The sequence below is a fragment of the Mytilus trossulus genome, chromosome 5, assembly GCF_036588685.1.
Source record: "Mytilus trossulus isolate FHL-02 chromosome 5, PNRI_Mtr1.1.1.hap1, whole genome shotgun sequence".
Taxonomy (NCBI): Eukaryota; Metazoa; Mollusca; class Bivalvia; order Mytilida; family Mytilidae; genus Mytilus; species Mytilus trossulus.
Window position 1 is genome coordinate 61,604,453 of NC_086377.1, and position 26,400 is coordinate 61,630,852.

Here is a 26,400-nt window from a genome sequence, read left to right on the forward strand (position 1 = left end):
TACAACCTCCGATTTCATATCTTGTTTTTTCATGCATGCATTCTCCAAATGCCTTTATGGAATGCCTCTCATTTGCATACATGTACCAAATTTTAATATATTAGAATAGCAGGGATATAACTTTTTAGAATGTTTTAAAAAATAGCTTTCTAAAAATATATTACTGCCTTGATAGTAATTACAAATGCTAATACTTAGATAAGGCATTTCGAAGAAAAGAAATTTATAATGTGTTATTTTCATTGCAAACTATTATCTAAATAAAAGTATGTTCGATAAGGTCCTTAAATGGCCCAATTTTTTTTAGCGTAAATTTGAAATTTGGATTTATTTAGCAATATCATGATAAATTATAGCTTATCCATTGACTAGATAGGATATAAACCATTTTATTGAAAATTTTACGTTTCTGCGTTTCATTATGACGTCACAAGTTGTACTCATATTGATTTTTCACGAAAAAAAATAATGAAAATGGGTAAATTTCCATAGATTATCGAACAGGAAACATAGAGCGCATACGTCGAAAACAAAGATCTTTCAAAGATATTGTTTGTGAAGACATTTCACATGTCTAATTTGAATATTAAGCTTTTCGATGCCTGCGATCTATGTGTCCTGGTCTTAAACTTAAATCGAATCGTTTAGGGGGGGGGGGGGGTGTAAAATTCTACAAGTTTTGTATATATAAAATCGATTTTGACATATATCCCTTTTGGTAAATCAATTTTTTCCCAAATTAAGTTAAGAGGGGGGTCAGTGAAAAAACTAAGTTCAAGAGAAGTCCGAGTCTGATGTCAGAAGATGTAACCAAATAAAATAAACAAAATTACAATAATACATAAATAACATCAGACTACTAGTAGACTTCAATTAAACTGATTGAAAAATTATGTCTTCATCATATAAATATCAGACACAATCCTCCCCGTCAGGGGTTTAGTATCATACCATCATAACATATATGAGAAGAACATAACCTGTGTCATGCCAACAACTGGTTTTAAAATAAATGTGTTTAGTTCCGATGCAAAGACCCTATAAGTGAATCAATATTTATGCCAAAATATGCAATCTTTAATGACCCAACCACGATATCGTAACTATATCACTTCTTAATAAGTCTATTTAAAGGTTTTGTTAGCTTCTGAGGTGAATACTCAGTCTGACATTTTTGTATTTTATAAAGAATATATCCATAAAATATTGGATGTTAAATACCTGAACGTATAAGAAGTCTGCATGTTGAGTTCATTTATAGAAACACATAGAGAAATATATGCCTGATGTTCATATAATGAAATCATAATCTTTCAGTCAGTTTTATTGAAGTCTGGAGCTGGCATGTAAGTTAACTGCTAGTAGTCTGTTGTTATTTATGTATTATTTTCATTTTGTTTATTTTCTTTGGTTACATTTTCTGACATCAGACTCAGACTTCTCTTGCACTGAATTTTAATGTGCGTATTGTTATGCGTTTACTTTTCTACTATGGCTAGAGGAATAGGGGGAGGGTTGAGATCTCACAAACATGTTTAACCCCGCCGCATTTTGCGCCTGTTCCAAGTTAGGAGCCTCTGGCCTTTGTTAGTCTTGTATTATTTTAATTTTGGTTTCTTGTGTACAATTTGGAAATTAGTATGGCGTTCATTATCACTGAACTAGTATATATTTGTTTAGGGGCCAGCTGAAGGACGCCTCCGGGTGCGGGAATTTCTCGCTACATTGAAGACCTGTTGGTGACCTTCTGCTGTTGTTTTTATCTTTGGTCGGGTTGTTGTCTCTTTGACACATTCCCCATTTCCATTCTCAATTTTAAATCCTATATTAAATAAAACAAGAATGTGTCCATAGTACACGGATGCCCCACTCGCACTATAATTTTTTATGTTCAGTAGACCGTGAAATTGGTGTCAAAACTTTAATTTTGAATTAAAATTAGAAAAATCATATCATACTAGGAAACATGTGTTCTAAGTTTCAAGTTGATTGGACTTTAACTTCATCAAAAACTACCTTGACCAAAAACTTTAACCTGAACTTAACACTATTATTTTCTATGTTCAGTGGACCATAAAATTGGGGTCAAAACTATAATTTGGCATTAGAATTAGAAAGATCATATCATGGGGAACATTAGTACTAAGTTTCAAGTTGATTGGACTTCAACTTCTTTAAAAACTACCTTGACAAAAAACTTTAACCTGAAGCGAACGGACGCACGGACGCACAGACGGACGAACGGAGATAAAGACCAGAAAACATAATGCCCCTCTTCTATCGTAGATGGGGCATAACAATAGATTTAGACCCGCGATCCCCCTTAAGGCTTAGCATTACAAATGGTATCCTTATTAGACGTTTTTTGTTAGTTTGAACCTTTACAGCTGTTATCCTAATGCTAGCAAGTTGAAGGTTTAAGTTTAATTCCGCCTTTTTACATTGTTTTCAGATGTCAATCTTATTAACAACACTTGCACAAACATCAATACAAAGCAAGCAAGCAAACCAAACCTTTAACTTGCTAGTATTAAGATAACAGCTGTAAACACGACAAAATGAAAGTTATGACGTATGCTTAACATCAAACTACAAGTACAATAACATTTTAATGCGATATGAGTATATTAACCCTGCTTTGTTTTAGACTGACATGCTGAGCCTCGAGAATCACCCAAATGCTCATCTCATACAGAACAATTGTACCATCAATGTATAGACCTTTTGGGGATCTGCGACATTTGACACGAGAATTAGCGACACTTCAGCTGTTGACGTCATATAAAACAACCACTTCTCCTTTTTGGCATCAGATATTTTCTCTTATGGTGTCAGAATGTTTAAAAAAAGTTATGTGGTTGAAACATACACTGCTTCTCTTCAACATGTTCAGTTGAACAATTTCAATTAACATTGCCATTTAGTTGAGTTTTTCCTACTAATTTTTTCACATTAGGTAACTAAAAATGGTATTGTTTTGTAATACATGGACTATTATAACTCATACTAATATGAAACTTGACATTTTATTAGTGATAAATAACCCTCAAAAGGAGAAGATCAAAGAACATTTCATTTTATATAAGCAGTGTTTACAGATGATTCAAAAGGAATCAAGATTTAAAAAAAACGTTACATGACGAAAAATACAAAGGAGAAGGTCCGGTAAGGACCGATTTTGGCCACTTTTTGAACACTTACGTGTCTATTTCATTTGATTCAATTACTTTATGAGAAAGATTTTAACTAATTTTGTCATTAAAAACGATCCGATTCCAGCTCAAATATGAAAAATCTACCAAATATGCCGAAAAATGTCACTTTTCAGATGGTTTTTGTCAAAAATGAAAGTGGCCGCATCCGTGTTCATCCTCAACCTTTATAAATGTTATGTATTATGATCATCAATTTAAATACAACTTACATTTCAATATTAGGGATAAACACGAATGCGGCCACTTTCGTTTAACACGGAAACCGTCTAAAATATAACTAAAATGCAAGAATTGTGAGGATTTCAGTAATTAAGCATGACTTAATGGTGCTAGTTCCCAATATATGTGCATTGTATTGTAAAAAACAGCCCATATTTATTCAGCAGAATCATTTTACTATCCAATAAATAATAAAAAGTTTGCATTTTAACAATTTTGTAAAACTGCTATATTTTGGGGCCAAAAGGGGTCTTACTGGACCTACTCCTTTAAAATTTAAACTCCAATTAAATACATTATATAAAAAAAAAAAAGTTGACGAATAAAGAGTTGAAAATTAAAGGCTGCATCTCAGTTTTAACGCCTGCATATGAAACAATACTTTTCAGGACCATGTGGTTGAAATATCTTATAAATAATATGACAACATCATATATTAGTGTTAAGTCTCAGTGGCGGATCCAGAAATTTTCATAAGTGGGGACCCACTGACTGACCTAAGAGGGGGACCGCTCAAGTCACGTTTCAGTGATTCCCTATATAAGCAACCAAGTTTTTCCCCAACAAGGGGGGGGGGGGGGCGGCCCCTCTGGCTCCCTATATCCGCCTCTGTTAAGTTATATATATAAATACAAACCCCGAGACCACTGTTATCTCCCTTTGAAATATAGTTCCCTGTGTGGACGGTAAATTTGTTTTTATACGCATTGCGGGGGCCAAATATTTTTTTTCAAACATTTCTTGCATGATTAAAACGATAAAAAATCTATAAAAATACGATAGATAAAAGAGGCTGTGCGAGATGAAGGTCAATGAGATTTGGACTGATATTTCGCGCCTTGCAACATGCAATATACATGCAATGTACATGCAATATACATGCGATATACGGAACCCTCAAAAGTTGCTAAAATGATTCTAACGTATGTACAATGATGTAGAGAATAAAGGACTCCCTCCATACGAGGCTTCATATTTATCGATCTGTAAATTTATATCCGGCTCAACCATAAAACCGAATCATCACTTTGACAATGGTCATACTGCTGGTCGGAAGAAGACCAAGCGTGGCCATATTTTCAAAATAAGGCAACATTGATCTAGATTATAATATCGTCTTTTAAATAATCAAAGCAAAACAAACATGGCGAATAACGACACTAAGTTCAGTGATACTGATATCAATGGCAAACTGGCTGAATTTACATCTGAAAATAAAGAAAATATAATGATAAAATTGAGAATGGTAATTGGGAATGTGTCAAAGACACAACAACCTGACCATAGAATAGACAACAACAGAAGGTCACTAATAGGTCTTCAATGAAGCGAGAAATTCCTGCACCCAAGGAACTAAAATTAAAAATTATACAAGACGACTAACAAGGACTCCTGACTCCGGACAGGCGCAAAATTACTTTATTGAGAATGACTTTATTTCTCACATTTTTCATAAAACTTCAGTTACAAAGAACATATGAACATATGATTGTATGTACAGTAAAACCTGACTAAACCGAATCCTTTCGGGACATGAGATGTTGTTCGGTTTTGGCAGGTATACGGTTTCATCAGGTTCACAATGCATAAAATGTGAAATGATTGGTTTTCAGAACAAGTTTGGATTGGACAGGTTTCCGGTTGATTCAGGGTTCGGTTTAGTCAGGTTTCACTGTATATGAATAAATCAATATTGCTACATAAAGTATAATGACATTTGTGTAGTAAGGTAGCAAATGAATATATTCCTTACTTAAAAAAGGGAAGATCTGGGTTATTATAGTAACAAGAGACACTAATCAAATGTGAACAAATATAAGTCATCTATTTTAAGCTTGCTTAATGTAATTGGTTACTTTTTTCTTTATTTTAATTTCTTTTTTTCCTTAAACTTTTGATGGTTGGTTTTGACGATATTCCATGTCGTGTGGATTTAATATCAAGAACGTACAGGTTCATATGTAGGGGATATCATCTTGAATTTATCTGATACAAAGACGAGAAAAAAAGTCTTTTTATATGACAACTTCATGTGTGTTCTTCCACTTCCAAATATAGTATGAAGTATTTTTTAATATGCTTTCATGTCTTAATTTGGTTAGTGAAATATGAAAATCAGCCATTTGCCCTTTCAAAATGTCATGTTAAAATTCATCTATTCGTGAAGTATTATGGTTTACAAAGTATATTTTTACTATTACATATATCGATCTCTGATGTTTCCATCTCCGCCATTTTATGTATCTCTCCAAAATGGCGGCCTATATGTCAATCTTAAATCGTTTCTCATATACAGCCAAACCTGTTTTAAGAGACCATTTAAGGGGGAGCAAAAAAGAGGTCTCTTAAGGATGTTCGCTGCTCAGTTTCATAATAAATAACTTTCCATAAAACTAGTATATATTGATAGGGGATTAATTGAAGAAGCTAAAAAGCAAAAAATAATTAGGGGTCAATGGGCTTGTTTTTGAGATATTAGCCATTGAAATTTTGGCGGGAAAATGTTCTCTCTTGACTTTTCATAGCTTTATCATTGACCAGTTAAAGTTCTCAAAAAATAAATAAAAATTTATAAAACTTTTACAAATTGCTTATAATTATACATTGAAAAGATTTATAAAAAGAAATATGGGGGTTCATGGGCAAAATATGTTAAGGCATTGAAATGGATAAAACCAGAGGATTTCGAAAATCTGACAAAAACTCCAAAACATGACAAGCAAACATCCTTAAGCCAGATTGTGTTTTAATACAGGTTTGATCTATATGAAATGTACTTTAGATAAAATTTGTGGTCTTTGAACATACATGACATACATGTAGGTGTTTGCTTAATACAGCTGTCTCTTAAGCAGGTTTGGCATTTTATAGATGACTATGCGGTATGGGCTTTGCTCATTGTTGAAGGCCGTACGGTGACCTATAGTTGTTAATGTTTGTGTCATTTTGGTCTTTTGTGGATACTTGTCTCATTGTCAATCATACCACATCTTTTTTTTTATATTGACTGTATATGAAATATTGTTATCTAAAAAGTATTTACCGTCACTACAACAAATATCGACCTCTGATGTTCCCATTTCCGCCGTCCATGCGTTTCTGTTGGACATTATCGAATCTTGAAACTCTATCAGGGAACACGTTTTATTTTGTGCTGTTACTGAATCTGACATGCAAGATCCTAATCTACACAGATTTCTAAACAAAAATATAAACATGAAATAATTAATATCAAATACCACATGTATACACAAACATTAACACAAATAATGTACTTCTTTTTATTTTTACATTTGTCAATATGTGATAAAACATAATAGCAATAATAATTTCTTGCATGATTTGCACAACGTGTTCCACATATTGAGCAAGATCCGCTTACCCTTCCAGAGCACTTGGAATATATGGTTAGTGTTGTTTAGCATTATTCTAAATGTCTAAGTTGTGTTTTGTGTACTGTTGTTTGTCTTTTGATCGTACAGTGAAACCTGATTAAACCGAACCCTGAATAAACCGGAAACCTGTCCAATCCAAACTTGTTCTGAAGACCAATCATTTCACATTTTATGCATTGTGAACCTGATGAAACCGAATACCTGCCAAAACCGAACAACATCTCATGTCCCGAAAGGGTTCGGTTAAGTCTGGTTTTACTGTATTTTGTCATGGCGCTAGCTGTTACATTTTAGTTTGTTATAGATTTATGAGTTAAATAACTCATTGACATATATTTGACATAAATTATATAATTACTTTCCTTCTCGCGAGAGCGGCACAAAATAAAACTCTCGTCAAGATTAGTTGATTTGCTATAAACTAAGCATATCAATGATGTCTCGCTATGTGTTTGATATAAATAGTAGTCATAATCGTCTCATCTCGATACCAGAGGCCCGTACGAAATAAGTAGTAGAATTCCACCTAGACACTAGTAGGAATGAAGTAGGAATCCACCTAGATTCAAAGATTCCACATAGAAAGGAGACGGACATGGAAAATGAACAAAAGTCTGACTGGATTTTTGAATATTCCTACTTGAAAAATTCTTCTACCTAGGTGGAATTGCTAAAGTCTGTATAGATTTTTTTCTATTTTGAAAATCTGATTTGATTATTCATTTTCCTACTACCAAATTATTCCTGCTAATTTGCATATTCCTGGTAGGAATATACAATATTCCTACAAAGAAATTCCTGATAATTTAAATTTTTCGGCTATTTTCCGTGTGGATTCCTACTACTGTCTGACTAGAATATCACTCTTTTCTGGTAGGAATTCAAAGCAATTTTCCTACTATATTCCGTTTACATTCCATACGGATTGTTTCATACAGGGGGACAGTCAAACGCGTAGATCGAAAATAAACTGACAACGCCATGGCTAAAAAAGACATACAGACAAATAATAGTACACAACACACAACATAGAAAACTAAAGAATAGGCAAACGAACCACACCAAAATTTGGGGTGATCTCAGGTGCTCTGGAAGGGTAAGCAGATCCTGCTCCACATGTAACTGCTCAACTCGAGGAGTGTCGATTGAAGTACTCTTAAGTTTTACGACAATGCAAATGTACAGTACTATAACTTTGTTGTGGATTTGGTATTTGATGGAAGCCAAACTTGTATGTGTGTATAGTAAAGCTATCATAACTTACCCACAATTTGAGTATTCTATAAAACTTTCAAATTGAGATTCACAGGACACCTCGAGGTAGTACATCACAGATTCGAAATCTGAACAATTCATTACTGGTAAACCTAAAATTACAACATTAGTTAAACCATGTTTCTTGTGTTTCATATTGTGGTTGTTCTTTTATTATAAATATTTCAAGAATTTGAAGGCTCCTTCTTTATGATTGTTCATTTATGGTTGTTTCATTTGGCATAAAGGATATGATTCCATTCTTATACTAGTAAATCGCAACGTTAAAATCAAAGAACATAGTAAAGTTAAGCATATAAATCAATAATAAGGAAATATACTGCATTTGTTATAGTACTAGTTTTTGTAAAAGAAAAAGAAAATTTCAGATAATGATTAGTCTTGCTGAGTTTTTAGTCTTACATGTAGTATTGTTTTGTGATTTGATTTGTTTTGTCTTTTCATCGTTGTTCAGTCTTTGCAACACGGTTTTCATTTTTCTTTTCGACTTATGGACTTTTGGTTTTTGAATTTTTCGTTCGTTCATGTATCTTTCGCCTTAGTTTACTTTTTAAATTAATATAATTGTATATGAAAATTAGGAGATGTGGCATGATTGCAAATGAGACAACTTTCCACCAAAGTTCAAATGACTGCATATAGTATAGCAAATTGTATGGTAATTCTAAATTTGAAAACAAATTGTAAATAAATATTTTTTGTTTAAAACAAATAATTTTCGTATCGTATTTTGATTAAAACATATGTACATACATTCTGTGACATCGAATTTTAAATGCTCGACAATGACGTCACGAAAGTTAACTATAAGTTCGTGAATCTCTCGTGCTTTGCACGTTCTGTTGTGGTCTGTACTGATGGCGGTTACAATACAGGGTCTTACTTTATCTAAAACAATTCTGAAAAATACAAATACAGCTTTGGTGAACATATACCATTTTCTTATTTACAAAAAAATACTGATTTTAAGGGGGTAGGCTTTGGTTCATGGAGATAACTCTTTAAATCAGTTATGCGTTTGTAAAAGTCAAGTATCATCAGTGTATTCTAAGCATTTACCTGAAACAGTCTATGTAACCTAGAAGCTTTGAATATATTTATGACAATGATTGACACAAGCGTACTGATGATTTTAAGAGTTATTTCCATTAACCCAGGTCTACCTCCTTAAAATCCTCCGTTAATTCGTGTCAATCGGCAATCCTCGGATGAATCCGCTACCTCTTTTCTAAGGCACGGAATCGGCCGAGTTGTGACGAATAATACACGACATTTGCTGAAACGTTTCTTGTTAAAATTGATTTCGAATAACAGTGGATACAAAAATGAATTCAATAGCTTTTCACTTTTAATAGATTTTTGCTGTCGGCAAGGATTTTCAATTCTATACACATGGAAAAAAGTATTGCAACACCTTGATTTTTTGAAACTTGAAAAATCAGCCTCTTTTTTGGGATGAAATATAATAAAAATATGTTCATGATATTATTGAAACATAGTTTACCATAACATTGGCATTGAAACGAACGAACGAAAAATGTTTGAAAAAAATGATTTATATAACCACAATGTTAATAACAAAATGAAGTGTTTTTTGTACAAAAAAATGCATTTTACAACTTTTACTGTAGTCGAACTTTACAATGTCAGACATTTCATAATTAATCTTCAGATGACTGTTCACATCATGGTTGATCGTTATACGCCAAAGAATTAGTACTTTGTGCGCAGTCTCCATTCAAACGAATAACCACAACTTAACGTCTTCTGATTCCTGCCATAAATCGACTAATTTGTTGCTAAGGTAGCAGCAACCATTCCTGATGAAGAGCATTGTTTAGTTCATGATGTGTTTGAACTGGGGTGTCCTTTCGCGCACTTTCCGCCCAATAGTGTCCCATATATGCTCGATATGGTTCAAAGCCGGGCTACGATCAGGCCAAGGAAGATGAACCAAATCCATTTGAACATTGGAAATTCCTCCACGATGCTAATTTCCAACTTTGGCGAGCTCTGCACTACATTGGATACGGAAAACTGTGTGTCTGTTCGTTAGCAAACTTAAGGTCTTCGAAATGGTCTTATCGCACGATAACCAGTAGCGATGAGTTGATCTCGAAGGGTTCTTGTTAAAAGGCTCATGTATGGCCAACACTCTCTTTTTAGGATTGTCTTGTATGCAATGGGTTTCCTTCTGACCAACCTTCATTATGCTTGATTTTCTCTAGCCAATGGTATAGGGGGTCTTCATTATTTCGGCAGGTCTTTAACAGCGTTTATTGCCTGATTTTTATTCTCAAAACGACTTATAGTGGAATGGTGATGACCAACTATACGTGCAGTTGTTACAGCGACATCCGTGCTTCTCTTATGCTGATAATCTGCCATCTTGCTGCAGTTAAGAGTTGTCAAGGACCCATTTCAAGGTGTCAATCACATTTCTTTAAAAACTTGGTTATTTAAAGTGTTGAAAACAATGAGTATAAAAAACATCTGTTTTGCTGTTTACGGGTACAGTAGCTGCATGGGCAGTTAAAAACTTATCAAGTCGATATTTATTGATTAAACTCAGATGATACTTAAATAATGTTTAACTAGTTCGATTTTACCAAAATATATCACCAAAAAATAAAAAGTGTTTTTTTAATTTCAATTTCAATTTGGTGTTGCAATACTTTTTTCCATGTGTAAACTTGTCCATCCTATAAAAACTTAAAAAAGGCTAATGCCTTTCTTTAACATTTATATGTAAATTGTAGTTTAAAAACCCAACTCTAACTTGTGAATATATCTGCTGGTTAAATAAATAAAATAAACACATGAAACTAAAAAGTAATTTGAAGATAAGAAGATTTGGGCTGATCGCAAATGAGACATGATCTCTCCATTAAAGACCGAATCTCGTAGTAGTTAGCAAGTAAAGTAATACTGTAAACCAACTTATTTTCGCGAGCGATTTATTTTCGCGACTTTCGCGAGTAGAAAAAAACGCGAATATAAATCGTCGCGAATATGTAAAACTTTGATCATTCCTTATTAAACTACATCAAGTCAATCAGAAAATCGCGAAATTAAATAGCCGCGAAATGGTCTAGAAAGGGTAAAACGCAAAATAAAGTATCCGCGAAAATAAGTTGGTTTACAGTACATCACTGTGAAGCGTTTCCAGACAAGCATTTAAAACAAGGAGATGTTGTATCATTGGCAATGTGTCAACTTTCCACCAAAGTTCAAGTAAAGCGAATTAAAGGTGGTATGGGAGTCTAAAATAGAAATGATAGAATTTGTCCATACTTTGTCAAAATGTAGTATCTATTGATACATGTTCAAAAATATTATAAAAATGATAGGTCACCGCGCATTTTCTCAAGCTACAGGTTGTGACAACATGACAAATTGTGTATGGATTATACAAAAAAAAAACACAATTTTATGAATAGAAACTAAACAAAATGATAGAATTGTATAATAAGTTAGGAAAAGATAGCTTTCAGACAAATTAAATGCTTTTAGAATATCAAAAGAAAAGATAGTGTCACCGTACGTTTTTTCCGGCTAAAAGACAAAATAGGAAAATTTCATGAAGAGCCCTTCAGAAAATGCACTGTTTTAGAGTTACTTCCCCTTAAAATGCCAATTTGAAAATATTTAAAAACAACCAAAAATAATCTACACTTGTAAAAAATATTAATATTTCTAATTTATATTCTTATAAATTCGTTCTTTTAAATGAAAATTCACATTAAATATCTGCATTCCTGCATCAAAGTTTGCTAACTTGATAAAAAATATGGACCTTAGATTTTCTGTTTTTTACAGTCCAAGATGGCGAAAGACACCCATACCACCTTAAGCAATTGTAAGCAACCGTACGACAATGAGGATGAATTCATACCGTATTGTCTGATATAAAAAGGCCTGAATTATTTCAATTGAGAAAACTAACTTTCAAATTGAATTTATACGCATGTGACAGTTCGTTTGCTGCAATACCCTCTGACTCCTGACTTGCTGAATGGTTACATGAATAATATGAATGTTTTATATCATGATACATTTTGTACGTCATCATAAATGATCTTACCCGCATTTTTCTTCAAGAGATTTAGCTTGTAATAGACCAATCAGTTGTTGGGCGGTACATTTTAAGGCAGCTCCTTCAATCAGTTCTCCATTTGTACATGGGTCTGGAAATACAAGTAAATGTATAGATAAATATAAGAAGATATGGTATGAGACAAACCAACCAAGTCATAATTTATAAAAAGTAAACAATTAAAGGTCAATGTAAAAGTACAGTCTTCAACGTCAATAACTATTATCTCGTTTCAACTCAGTCAGGCGAAGTTTTCTATCTGTTTGCGCTGGTCCCAAGTCAGAAGCCTGTTATTCAGTTGTTGTCGATGTTGCCGTCTATCTGACATACATTTTTTTCCATTATCTTGTTCATACAGTCGTTAGTTTTCTCGTTGGATTATTTTACAATTTGCCTTTTATAATAAAATTAGTAAACGGTATCAGTTTGGGCGTTGTTGAAGGCTCGTTGCTGGTGACCTACTGATTTCTGTTAACTTATACAGTGAAACCTGATTAAACCGAACCCTGAATAAACCGGAAACCTGTCCAATCCAAACTTGTTCTGAAGACCATTCATTTCACATTTTATGCATTGTGAACCTGATGAAACCGAATACCTGCCAAAACCGAACAACATCTCATGTCCCGAAAGGGTTCGGTTTAGTCAGGTTTTACTGTATGTCATGTGGAAGCTGTTGGAGACTCATTGGCAATCAAACCAAAACTTATTTATCTATATACTCATATTGAATTGGCCATTGTTAACGTACTGAATTTCGGTAAATTATAAAGTTCTAATACATCCCAGGGTTTCATACATTAGGCTTTGAGCATTCTTGGCGAAGGTAAATCCAGAAAAGCACGTCGGATGCAGGACATTTGTTTAGGGTTATTTTCATTTTTGCACTAGATTACTTGGAATGGTTGACCTATTTTGAATCTTAAAGCTACATTTGTACTAAATGCAAAATAATTTTTATTCTTAATTCATTAATGGAATGCACATGTATACCCCTAGGGATTGAAGGCATATGTAAACCATATACAGTAAAACCTGACTAAACCGAACCCTTTCGGGACATGAGATGTTGTTCTGTTTTGGCAGGTATTCGGTTTCATCAGGTTCACAATGCATAAATGTTTGAATGTTGAATGTTTGAATATTTATCCCTAATATTTTATTAACTGTGCATTTACATTCAGATATCGCAGATCAAATGTATTCGTTCATTGTGTATTAATTAGCTTTTTTTGATGGAGTTAAGCCTGCCAATTGATATTTTATTGTATGATTTTCTTTGTTGTGATGTTGTTTCAGAAAAGGGGAGAAAGTTTGGTACCATTAAAACCTTTAATCCCGCTGTAAATGTTTGCACCTGTTCTAAGTCAGGAATCTGATGTACAGTAGTTGTCGTTTGTTTATGTAATTTATATACGCGTTTCTCGTTTCTCGTTATTTTATATAGATTAGACCGTTGGTTTTCCCATTTAAATGGTTTTCCCCTAGTAATTTTGGGGCCCTTTATAGCTTGTTGTTCGGTGTGAGCCAAGGCTCCGTGTTGAAGGCCGTACATTGACCTTTAATGGTTTACTTTTTTAAATTGTTATTTGGATGGAGAGTTGTCTCATTGGCACTCACACCACATCTTCCTATATCTACATACAATACAAATGTGTACACAATGCAAAAATTATAATATATTAAACATCATATATACTAGAGTTGTGCATGTTACAATAATATGTATGCACTCCCCTCAGTGCAAATGACTGTTTTAAAGAACGGAACTACTACTTTTCTGTGTTGAGTGGACCGTGATAAAAACTCTTATTTGGCATTAAAATTAGAAATATCGTATCACAAGGAACATGTATACTAAGTTTCAAGTTAATTGGACTTCAACTTCATCAAAAACTACCTTGACCAAAAACTTCAACATGAATCGGGACGAACGGACGGAAGGACGAACGAACGGGCGCACAGAGCAGACCAGAAAACATATATATAATGCCCCTCTACTATCGTAGGTGGGACATAAACAGTGGGAGCAATGGATGTCTCCTGTATACTTTGTATTTAACTCTTTCAAAAATAAACCACCCTATAAGGTTAATTCATGTATGTCAAACAGATTTAAACAATCTATTATAATATTTAAAGGTATTTGTAAAAGATTATTGTTGATACAAAGGCTTATATTACCATTGTTGTTTTCGTAATGTTTTATATATACTCACTTGCTGTTACATATAGAATTTGTAAATTTACAACCAATATTAAAAGGAATATCTTCATAACCATTTTCTTCATTATTGATTATTCACAATATTATCCTGCAAAACATATCGAAATCGTCAAACATTGTTATATTTTGTTTTACGTCCATTCCAAATTCCAATTTCCATTTCGCGAATATCTTTCAGTTGTAAAGAAGCAAATTCGGTTGTTGTCGTAAATATTTACTTCCGGTAAGTGGACATGTAACGAATATATTAACATTGCCGAAGGGAATGTGTAGTTATAGCTTGTTTATTTGCTATTAACAAATTACATAGAGTATTACATGTATAAATGTTATTCAACTCATCCAGTCCTGTTTCACACGTTTTAATAGGCGTCGTATATATATTTTGTGTCAATCCTTTTTTTCATTATCATTGTTAATTCTATTATATTTTTTATCATAATTTGTGTATAATTATTCTCTTATTGTTATTATTTGTGTACTTTAAGTTTTTTTTAATTTTTATTAGTCCATCATTTATGATTGATTGTAGTTACTTAACGTCCAGTGGCAAATATTTCATGCATATTCAGGACGAGAACAAGTTCACAATAAATACAATAGGTAGGTTGTTATAATTGAGGATGATGGTCGGGGAAATTTGGACTGCCACTGGAAAATGAAGGTATATTGGATAGAGACAGACATTTTGCCTTGCAACAGGCCACCTACGGACCCCTCAAACAGTTGTTGCAAGGGTTCTTAACGTGCAAAGGGCACTCTCTTTACACGAGGCATCGGATTTAACGTCCCCCTTCTGACCGGACGTGACTGCGAACTTATACATCCCGCACAGCCAAACGGACGCCCCCTTTCGGCAAGCGTTTTACTGCCGGTCGGGAGAAGACCAAGTGACCATATTTCTATACCCCAGTCACCCTTGAGGGTCCATCATTTATGCATGTATTTCCTAAAAAAAAAAACCCGTTTCAAGCATACAGCGTCACTTCCGGTGGAAACCATTATACATTACAATTTTATCAAAACTAAGGAGAAACATACACAACTTCTAAAAACTGCAGATTATATATTCTATGTATAAGCTTAAGAACTCGCTGCTTTGTCATTATTTTTAATCATAATAAATAGACACTCTAAATTAATAATAGACTTTTTTCTCCTTCACATAACCAACTTTTGACTTCGGAATTTATATTCCTTCGACAGATTATCTTCTCTTTGATTTTACTCCTTTTGGTTGCTCATAACTGACCGAGTGCCAGTTTGTCTTAAGTATAAAGTCGAAAAGAATGACACCAATTTACCTATACGTTCTTCATTCGGTTTACATGTAGTTATTAATAGAAAATGTAATAGTATAACAACCAAAATGTTTGTAAACATGATTGATCGATACATATTGAATATGTCTCGGTTATTGTATAGAAAGGTATATACTATGAAAATTATAGCGCGGGGCTTTGCCCCAAGCTCTTATTTTCATAGTATATACCTTTCTATACAATATCCAATTTCGCACATATTTACAACTTGAGTAATCCTGTAATTACTCTATTGATATGTTTTGGCTGACTGGATGTAGCTCATTTACGTAGTTTTGTAAATCTACTCACTATAATATCATTGTAAAAATGGGATTTCAAAAGGCCCTTGACTTTTGAATGTAAAGAAGGTAGCTGCTGGTGTAAGTATGTTTATTGATTAAAAGCGTTGTTTTATTAAACATGTACTTATTTACATGGTAAGATGACAAAATGAATTGATCAAGAGCAGGCAATTCTTAAATTGAAGTGAAAGCTTTACATTCTTGAAAACATTTTTTTTTATTTCACATAAAACCTAAAACTATCTTGAAAATGCTTTTGAATGAGTACAAACAGTTGGACCCCCCTCCCACATCTTTGGTTGAAACACCTCTTAAAAATGCCTGAATCTGCCCCTGGTATGTACCCATAGGTAGTCTAGTGGGTAGTTTATATGCATGAAATATTTGTCACTGGACATAAGACAACCAATTATCGACCAATTTATGACTAAATATATCAAATTGCTTTATTAATAGTTTCCCTTCAAAAGATTAATGGTTGACTCTTTTTGTGTACACAGTAATTGCATGGAAGATAAAGGATTACAAATTTAAGATTTAGTTGTACTTCAATCAAGGTATAAAGCACCATAATTATAACTCTTCATTTTAATGACAGAACCTTTTTTAATTGTCAAAACAAAATTCAAATCAAAAGATTGATTAGTAGGATGTTAAAAATCTGTTTGAAAACTAATCACAAACTATTTAGTTAAATTTGGAACACAGAATTTATTTTAAAATAGCCAGTAGCAATTTTTGTTCTAATATCTTGATTACAATACAATGAAATCTTACCCTTGTGGTCATTCATGCGAAGTTACGTAGTACACGGAAAAGTATGTACTATGAAAATTAGAAGGCAAATTCAAGCATATTTATTGGACGAGAAGTTGTAAGTTTGTGCTAATGATCATATATAACTTTAAAAGAATCTGTGAATGTTGTAACCTGACATGAGCTATGAATCATATAAGTACATATGGACAAGATAATCAAATTTAAAATATATGTATTGGGTAATGGCAATCACGAGCAGATTCGGAAGGTGTTTTGTAGTGGGGTGGCGGTGGTTGTGGTGTGGGGGGAGGGGGTGGGGGATGGGAGGGTGGTATGGAGGATGATCCCAACAAAAACGAATGTCATGTATCTTATTTTCCACCACTTACATCGAAACTAGAAATGAAAAGTAGATTAAAAAGTAGTTCTTTAAAAATCGACGTATTTTTCGACCTTTCCAAAGAACTAAAGGCAAGACTTGCCAATCATTAATACACTCACCTATTTCCATTGAAGTACAAAGAAATTGTATGCATTCAAATGTAAAATATAAATTGTTTGTGTTCTACCTACTATTCAATGCATGTAAAGGGGGGATAGGACCTTTATTGGGACTCCGGGATCGGTTGTTTTTAAACTCGGGATTTCGGGATTGACTCTCCGGGATCCGGGAATTCTTTTTTTCGGATTTCGGGATGGTCGGATTTACTTTATTTAAATTCGGGATTTCGGGACTTCGTGTTATAAGCCCGGGATTTCGGGATCAGGACCTCTCTTAATCCCCCTCAATGTATATACGTACATATTGTATAGACTGTGATATTATCTGGAAACTACTAATAGACAGATACGATAACAATGTACACATTGTATACACTTAGTTAGTAATTGGAAACTACTAACAGACAGATACGATAACAATGTCTATTCGGTAAATAATGATCTTCAAGTACAATGTTTCACCAAACTCAGACAATCAAGGTTCATGTAGCAGCCACTTTTTCAGCAGCAAATTTTAATGATATGTCTAATAAACAATAACTTTGTAAGACGCAAACGCTTCAAAAATTTAAAAATCTTATTCAAATATACTAATCATCTCACCTCTTTGACAACGGAATTCGACATTTCGTGATTTTTCGGTGGACATTGTTCAATTTAATTTGCTGCTGGAAAAAAGGTGGTGCTCTATTGATTGGCGGATTAAAGTGGCTGCCAGCTTGAGCCTGATTCGTGATATATCTTTACTTATTTGCTAAGGAATGCAAACACTTTTGTTAAATTTGGTCAGAAACCCCAAAGATTGATTAAGTATTGCACACATAGTTGTCTTTGGACCTGTCACGTTCGGAAGTTAAGCTTTTGCGTCCTTTTGGTTGTGATGGTTGTATGAATACGCACAATCGGCAATTCTCGGGTGAGTCCGCTAGAGGTACGGAATCGGCACAGTTGTGACACATGTAAATACGCAGCTACGTTCAGTTTATGCTTAGACCCTAATCCGATACTTAGTCTAAGGATGTCTGGGGAAGAGTGGTAAGCTCTTTTGTCGTTATGGAATCCTTAGTAATCTCTGAGGGGTCAATTGAGAGTCCAATAGATTACCTTAGCTGTAGAATTTTTGGTTCTTAATGTTCTGCAACTTTGTAATCTATTTGGCCTTTTAAACATTTTTTTATTCGAGCGTCACTGCCGATGTTTCTTTTTTAGACGAAACGCGCGTATGACGTAAACATAAAATTATGATTTGGTATCTATGATGAATTTATTTGCTACTATCGAACTCCCCATCCTTATCCAGAGACAACTTTTAAAGTTCCGGGGACCTATCTCTTGATGAAACAATCTATCATTTAAATTTCTAAAACGATGAGTCCGGAAAATGTATTTAATATTTGCCACTGGACATAAAATAGACAAAAGTTCATCATATCCCTGTTGGGACTTTTTTGTTTTTATTTTTGAAAAAGCTTCGGCTGTACGCACGGTTGGTGCATGTTTTTCACAGATGGTCGGTTCACCAATATCCGGATTGGGTGTTATGTTACCGTATGAAATAGCGCATTAAAAATCGAACTTACCATATTCATCTAGGACAAAGTAGGATTAACTTGCATATAACATATGCATATTGAAATAAGAAGATGTGGTATGATTGCCTATGGAACATCTATATATAAAAAAGAAGATGTGGTATGATTGCCAATGAGACAACTGTCCACAAGAGAAAAAAAATACACATACATTAACACCTATAGGTCACCGTACGGCCTTTAACAATGCGCAAAGCCCATACCGCGTAGTCAGCTATAAAAGACCCCGATATGACATTGTAAAACAATTCAAACGAGAAAACTAACGGCATTACTTATATAAAATAAATGAACGAAAGTTAAATATGTAACACATGAACAAACGACAACCACTGCATTACAGGCTCCGGACTTGGGACAAGCACATACATAAATAATGTTCCACCACTAAAAATATTGGTCATACATGAACCTATGTTTTCTCTTAAGTAAAAATACAATGTTTGCCACTGGAAATTGCACACCAATCTTTAATCAGCAAACTCGCCCATACAAATAAATCGATGTTAGCAATGTGTCTGAATTATGAGACAACAACTGAACTAAGAACAGTTAACAGCTCAAAACAACCAATGGATCTTCAACACAGCGACATATTCCCGCTTCCGGAGGCGGGCTAAAGCTTCCCTTTTACAGACATGCGCTCTAGTTCCAATATGTACTAGCATTTCCGTCTTTTGTCTCGATCATGCCACATTTCCTTTCTTCAGCGTTTATTCCGGAATCAAAATGACGGTTCACACGTCATTCGGCATTGAAGTGCTTTTGTTTTTTGTATATTTGTGCGGTTAAGCAATACATAACATTCGTTAAGACTGTACTTAGGTGAGGTTTTGGAAAAAGTGTCAAATGTTCGGACTCCTCAGTATTTTCCCATACGATACAAGGTAAAATATTTTGTCCCATAACACCTATTTATCTTTTATCATAAGACTTAATATCTCATAAAAAGGTCGACCGTTATACAAAATTTAAGCAGATTCTTGATTTTGTTCTTCTTTTATTTTGAGTCCCAAATGACATCAATGCAAATATAAGGTAAAAGTCCGAGAAAGCCTTTTCCCGCCATATTTTATAAATCAAATATTTCATAAAAGGTGTTCATGCATGACCTATCAATATTTTGAGTGTTGTAACAGCGGCTTCCTTAGCGATAGACAAGTCACATGTATGTAAAGCTAGCGGCCGGTTCGATATTCGATGTTAATATACTTTTCTAAAGGTTTTTATTTGAGGAGAACGAAAATTTATGATAGCTTAAAGGTGTCATAAAGCTATTTTCTTCATATCTATTTACTCCTTTTAAAGTCATAAGAAACCTCAAATAAAAAAAAATTAATGCATATGTTTTTTATAACTTAATGGATAGTTTTCATTATAAAACTTATGTACAGATACTTTTTTCTGAAGAAAATTCTTTAATTTATTCATATTTAGAAGAAGTTTACTTTATTTTAATTGCTTCCTTCCAGCAAGCTATTCCCCCGACATATTTTCCGTATGCAAAGTGACCTCAGTGTGACCCATCTCGTAAAAATCCGGTGATCACAATACGCATGGATGTCCTTAAAATAAACTATTATCTGAATTTACATGTTTTAAAAACACGTGCTCTCTTCCATGCTTTTTTGTTTATTTTTTGTCGATTGTTGACAAACAGGTGACCATCGTTAAACTCCGGCTTCAAAACACGAACTTTAATTACCTGCCATATTTTCACAACAACATTGACCGATTGAAAAAAAATGACGATTATACGAAATTTACACGAAAAAAATAATAAATTCGTGCACAGAAAACTAAGTTTATTATGTTTGTATGCATTAGTTCAAGAATTGGAAGAACATTATTTTTCACCGGTCACTCGTTTCTTGTGACTTTAACTATGACTATCAAGCTGTTAATAGTATCGAATATATAATATCTTTAATTTTTTCAACTAAGACATCAGTTGAATATCGTACCGACTGCAAGCAACTGATTGGATATTAAAAAACGAATAACATCAACTTTGCTGAAACAAAAACACCGATACGGTGTTTTTACTGTCTTCTGATTGGTTAAAATATTAGTTTTAATTATTCCATTTATTTATAATGAATGGCAATAATTTATTTTGATTTTATTGAACCAGAAAACTAATTTTTGACTCTTCATATTTTACATAATCCTCTTCGCGGATTATTGAAGAGTCAAAAATTAGTTTTATGGTTCAATAAATTCAAAATAGATAATAGCCATTCATTAAGCAAGAGAGTAAACATACAATAATCAAACAATTTCTAGTAATGCATATGATTTGAAGGAACATTTTATGTAATTTAGAAATAAATTTCTTTCTTAACATTTTTATAAAAAGGGATTTTGATTTATACATAAAAAAAACACACGAAAGAAAAAAGATAAAAACATTTTGTTTAAAAGACTTTGAATTATACAACAAAAACACACACACGATAAAAAAATAAAATGGTCGGTGCATAGAAGAATATTGCATGAACATGTATGATAATTATAAAGATTAATGTCTTTTATTCCATTTACTTACGAATTCAGAATTGAGAAATATTTCTGGCTCTATTTTATCTAAATTTTTCCCTCAATTTCTACACTTTTCAATAAATCCTTTCTAGTCACTATATTTATTTTATTTCTCAGTGCAGTACATGATCTTGCAACGTTAAACACTCATGTAAATCAGGTCAAAAAATTATTCGAAAAACAGTCACGTATATGACACAAAGCTTAGGTTTGTACATTCAGAGACATTATTATACTACAATATCTCTGGTACATCTCATATGCATATCATTTTACTCTAAACAAGTATAAAGTCATAGATATTTCACGTCAAAAAATTTTCTGTGAGAAGACTCCAGTAACGACAGCCAATGCGAAAACAGTCAACTCCATATTGAAGATTATACCTACTGAAAAAGAAAATACGAAAAATATAAAAGATTTCAAATGATGTCGAAATCTCTGTTATAAATATGTTTGTAGTACTTCGTTTTCAGTTCAATATAGATTATTCTTATCAATATTTTATTTCAGAATCATAAACTGTCAAAGTATAACATTGTGTGCCATAAATGAGGGTCTTATAATATCAAACTCATCATAGATACAAGGATTGTAGGTGTAACACCACTAATTCAGGCCCGCCCAGAAAGCACATACCAGAAAGTAGTACATATTTAACACAAAATAGTTCCTACGCATGAGTGTAACTTTCAAAATATGTAGAATATTTAGATATTTTTGGTATCAAATGAAAGCTGAAGGACTGGTGATCATTGTAGAACACTTTTGGACTTTTAGTTTTGAATATTAAAAAAACTGCAGCAAATTTTAAAAAGAGGGTACATTTTGTCTGTTTGTCAGATCTGAAGTACCTGTTTTGGTACATCTGAAGTTCCGGGAACCAGTTCTTTCTTATATGCCATGCAAGGTATGTTGATTTTTCCGGTACAAGACACCACAAAGTGTTGCTTTGAAATGCAATGATTGCCACTTTATTTGAACTTAAAATAAAAGAGGTGTGCCTGCTTGAAACTGAGGAATTTAACATAGAAAGCAATGGGACCATGAATTAGTGGTGTACTTCCTGTAATATCATATTTGCGACAGAAGCGTTTCATCAACAAAAGAGTCATCATTGACGCTTGAATAAAAAATGTTAAAATGCCAAATAAAGTACGAAGTTTAAGAGCATTGAAAATAAAAAATTCCTCAAATTTTGCCAAATACCAAATACAGCTAAGGTAATCTATTCCTGAATAGGATTTGTATTCAATAACTTTTAATGTATTTTTTTTATACCCTTTATCTTTTACTCCGAGTTTTCTATTTTATATTAGTGCTCTTTCGTTTGTACTTTTTCTATATTTTTAATCCTGGTACTTTTGATAACTATTTACACCACTGGGTCGATGCCACTGCTGGTGGACGTTTCGTCCCCGAGGGTATCACCAGCCCAGTAGTCAACACTTCGGTGTTGACATGAATATCAATTATATGGTCATTTTTATAAATTTTCTGTTTACAAAACTTTGAATTATTCGAAAACCTAAGGATTTTCTTACCCCAGGAGTAGAATACCTTAGCCGTATTTGGCACAACGTTTTGGAAATTTTGGGTCCTCAATGCTCTTCAACTTTGTATTTGTTTGGCTTTTTAAGTATTTTGATCTGAGCGTCACTGATGAGTCTTATGTAGACGAAACGCGCGTCTGGCGTATAAAATTATAATCCTGGTACTTTTGATAACTATTTGTATGGCCTAGCATCCTTTACTTTGTGAAACCAATCCAGAGATTCATAAAACTGAAAAGTTGATATATATTATATATATAAACTATCAATATAAATTATTCATTTGAATGACATTATTTGATCTGGGGTTATTCTAATAAAGGAAATTTAAAGATATATTATAGCACTGGACCTAGCGAGATACGACAGTTTATATTTCTAATTCTAAAACTTAAAATTGTTCGGAGTTGAATATAGTTTTCTCCTATCAAATGTCGAAAGATAAGAAATATATAATAGATACCGTGATAGACATTTTAAAAACATATATAAATTATAAATTTGAGAATGGAAATTGGGAGTGTGACAAAGAGACAACAACCCGACCAAAGAAAAAAACAACAGCAGAAGGTCGCCAACAGGTCTTCAATGTAGCGAGAAATTCCCGCACCCGGAGGCGTCCTTCAGCTGGCCCCTAAACAAATATATACTAGTCCAGTGATAATGAACGCCATAATAATTTCCAAATTGTACACAGGAAACTAAAATTCAAATAATACAAGCCAATCAAAGGCCACAGGCTCCTGGCTTGGGACAGGCGCAAAAATGCGGCGGGGTTAAACATGTTTGTGAGATCTCAGCCCTCCCCCTATACCTCTAGCCAACGTAGAAAAGTAAACGCATAACAATACGCATATACAATTTCAGTTCAAGAGAAGTCCGAGTCTGATGTCAGAAGATGCAACCAAAGAAAATAAACAAAATGACAACTTCAATTAAACTGACTGAAAGATTATGATTTCATCATATGAACATCAGGCACAATCCTTTCCGTTAGGGATTTAGTATCATACCATCATAACATATATAAGAAGAACATAACCCGTGTCATGCCAACAACTGTTTTTTGAATAAATGTGTTTAGTTCCGATGCAAAGACCCTATAAGTGAATCAATATTAACGTTAAAATATGCAATCTTTAATGACCTGACAACAGTATCGTAACTATATCCCTTCTTAATAAGTCTATTCAAAGGTTTTGTTAGTTTTTGAGGTGAATACTGACATCTTTGTGCTAAATAAAGAATATTTCCATAAAAAAATGGATGTGAAATACTTGAACGTATAAGAAGTCTGCATGTTGAGCTATATTTACGAATGATGTCCCTATACCGATGAAAACATTTAGTAAATGTTTTGACTAGTTTATGATATCGAAAACCCTGGTGTAATAATTTTTCAGTAATACATAAATTTCTCTCGTTAAAATCTAAAACATTGTTACATACACGAGCGAATCGTACAAGTTGAGATATATAAACACCGTAAGATGGTGACAAGGGAACGTCACCATCTAAAAATGGATAATTAACGATAGGAAATGAAGAATCATCTCTTTTATCATAAATTTTAGTATTAAGCTTTCCGTTAGTAATATAGATATCAAGATCAAGGAAAGGGCAGTGGTCATTGTTAGTATTAGCTTTATTTAAAGTAAGTTCAACAGGATAAATTTCTTCAATATACATACTGAAGTTGTCATTATTGAGAGCCAACATATCATCCAAATATCTAAAAGTATTATTAAATTTGTTTATCAGATGCTGTTTCGATGGGTCTTTGCTTATTTTTGTCATAAATTGTAACTCATAACAATACAAAAACAGGTCAGCAATAAATGGTGCTAAGTTAGTCCCTCATTGGAATTGCGATAATCTGACGATATATGCAATCCCCTAAGCGAACAATAAAATTGAGAATGAAATGGGGAATGTGTCAAAGAGACAACAACCCGACCGTAGAAAAAAAACAACAACAGAAGGTCACCAACAGGTCTTCAATGTAGCGAGAAATTCCCGCACCCGGAGGCGTCCTTCAGCTGGCCCCTAAACAAATATATACTAGTCCAGTGATAATGAACGCCATAATAATTTCCAAATTGTACACAGGAAACTAAAATTCAAATAATACAAGACTATCAAAGGCCACAGGCTCCTGGCTTGGGACAGGCGCAAAAATGCGGCGGGGTTAAACATTTTTGTGAGATCTCAGCCCTCCCCCTATACCTCTAGCCAACGTAGAAAAGTAAACGCATAACAATACGCACACTAAAATTCATTCAAGAGAAGTCCGAGTCTGATGTCAAAAGATGTAACAAAAGAAAATAAACAAAATGACAATAATACATAAATAACAACAGACTACTAGCAGTTAACTGACATGCCAGCTCCAAACTTCAATTAAACTGACTGAAAGATTATGATTTCATCATATGAACATCAGTCACAATCCTTCCCGTTAGGGATTTAGTATCATACCATTATAAAATACCCGGTATATGAGAAGAATATAACCCGTGTCATGCCAACAACTGATTTTTTAATAAATGTGTTTAGTTCCGACGCAAAGACCCTATAAGTGAATCAATATTAACGCCAAAATATGCAATCTTTAATGACCTGACAACAGTATCGTAACTATATCCCTTTTTAATAAGTCTATTCAAAGGTTTTGTTAGTTTTTGAGGGGAATACTGACACCTTTGTGCTTTATAAAGAATATTCCCATAAAAAATTGGATGTGAAATACCTGAACGTATAAGAAGTCTGCATGTTGAGCTATATTTACGAATGCTGTCCTTATACCGATGATAAAACTTGGTAAATGTTTTGACTAGTTTGTGATATCAAAAACCCTGGTGTTATAAATTTTCAGTAATACATAAATTTCTCTCGTTAAAATCTAAAACATTGTTACATACACGAGCGAATCGTACAAGTTGAGATACATAAACACCGTAAGATGGTGACAAGGGAACGTCACCATCTAAAAATGGATAATTAACGATAGGAAATGAAAAATCATCTCTTTTATCATAAATTTTAGTATTCAGCTTTCCGTTAGTAATATAGATATCAAGATCAAGGAAAGGGCAGTGGTCATTGTTATTATTAGCTTTATTCAAAGTAAGTTCAACAGGATAAATTTCTTCAATATACATACTGAAATTGTCATTATTGAGAGCCAACATATCATCCAAATATCTAAAAATATTATTAAATTAATGTAACAGATGTTGTTTCGATGGGTCTTTGCTTATTTTTGTCATAAACTGTAACTCATAGCAATACAAAAAAAGGTCTGCAACAAGTTGTGCACAATAAGTCCCCATTGGAATTCCGAAAAATGTTATCTAGTAAAAATTCAAGGGCATATATAGAATAAAAGCATGTCCAAGTAACATAGTTGTTTTGTGTATTG

At 33.3% G+C, this 26,400-nt stretch overlaps 1 protein-coding gene across 1 annotated transcript; it reads right to left on the bottom strand.

Moving 5' to 3' along the window:
* Positions 1–3,724: 3,724 nt before the first annotated feature.
* LOC134719017 (uncharacterized) lies at positions 3,725–14,666 on the bottom strand. Its single transcript, XM_063581927.1, has 6 exons — positions 14,420–14,666; positions 12,189–12,291; positions 8,858–9,003; positions 8,094–8,196; positions 6,478–6,632; positions 3,725–4,642 (listed from the first exon to the last, which is right to left on the bottom strand). Exons 1-6 carry the CDS (start codon positions 14,490–14,492, stop codon positions 4,563–4,565), a joined length of 660 nt encoding a protein of 219 aa, XP_063437997.1. The 5' UTR covers positions 14,493–14,666; the 3' UTR covers positions 3,725–4,562.
* Between the last annotated feature and the right edge of the window lie 11,734 nt (positions 14,667–26,400).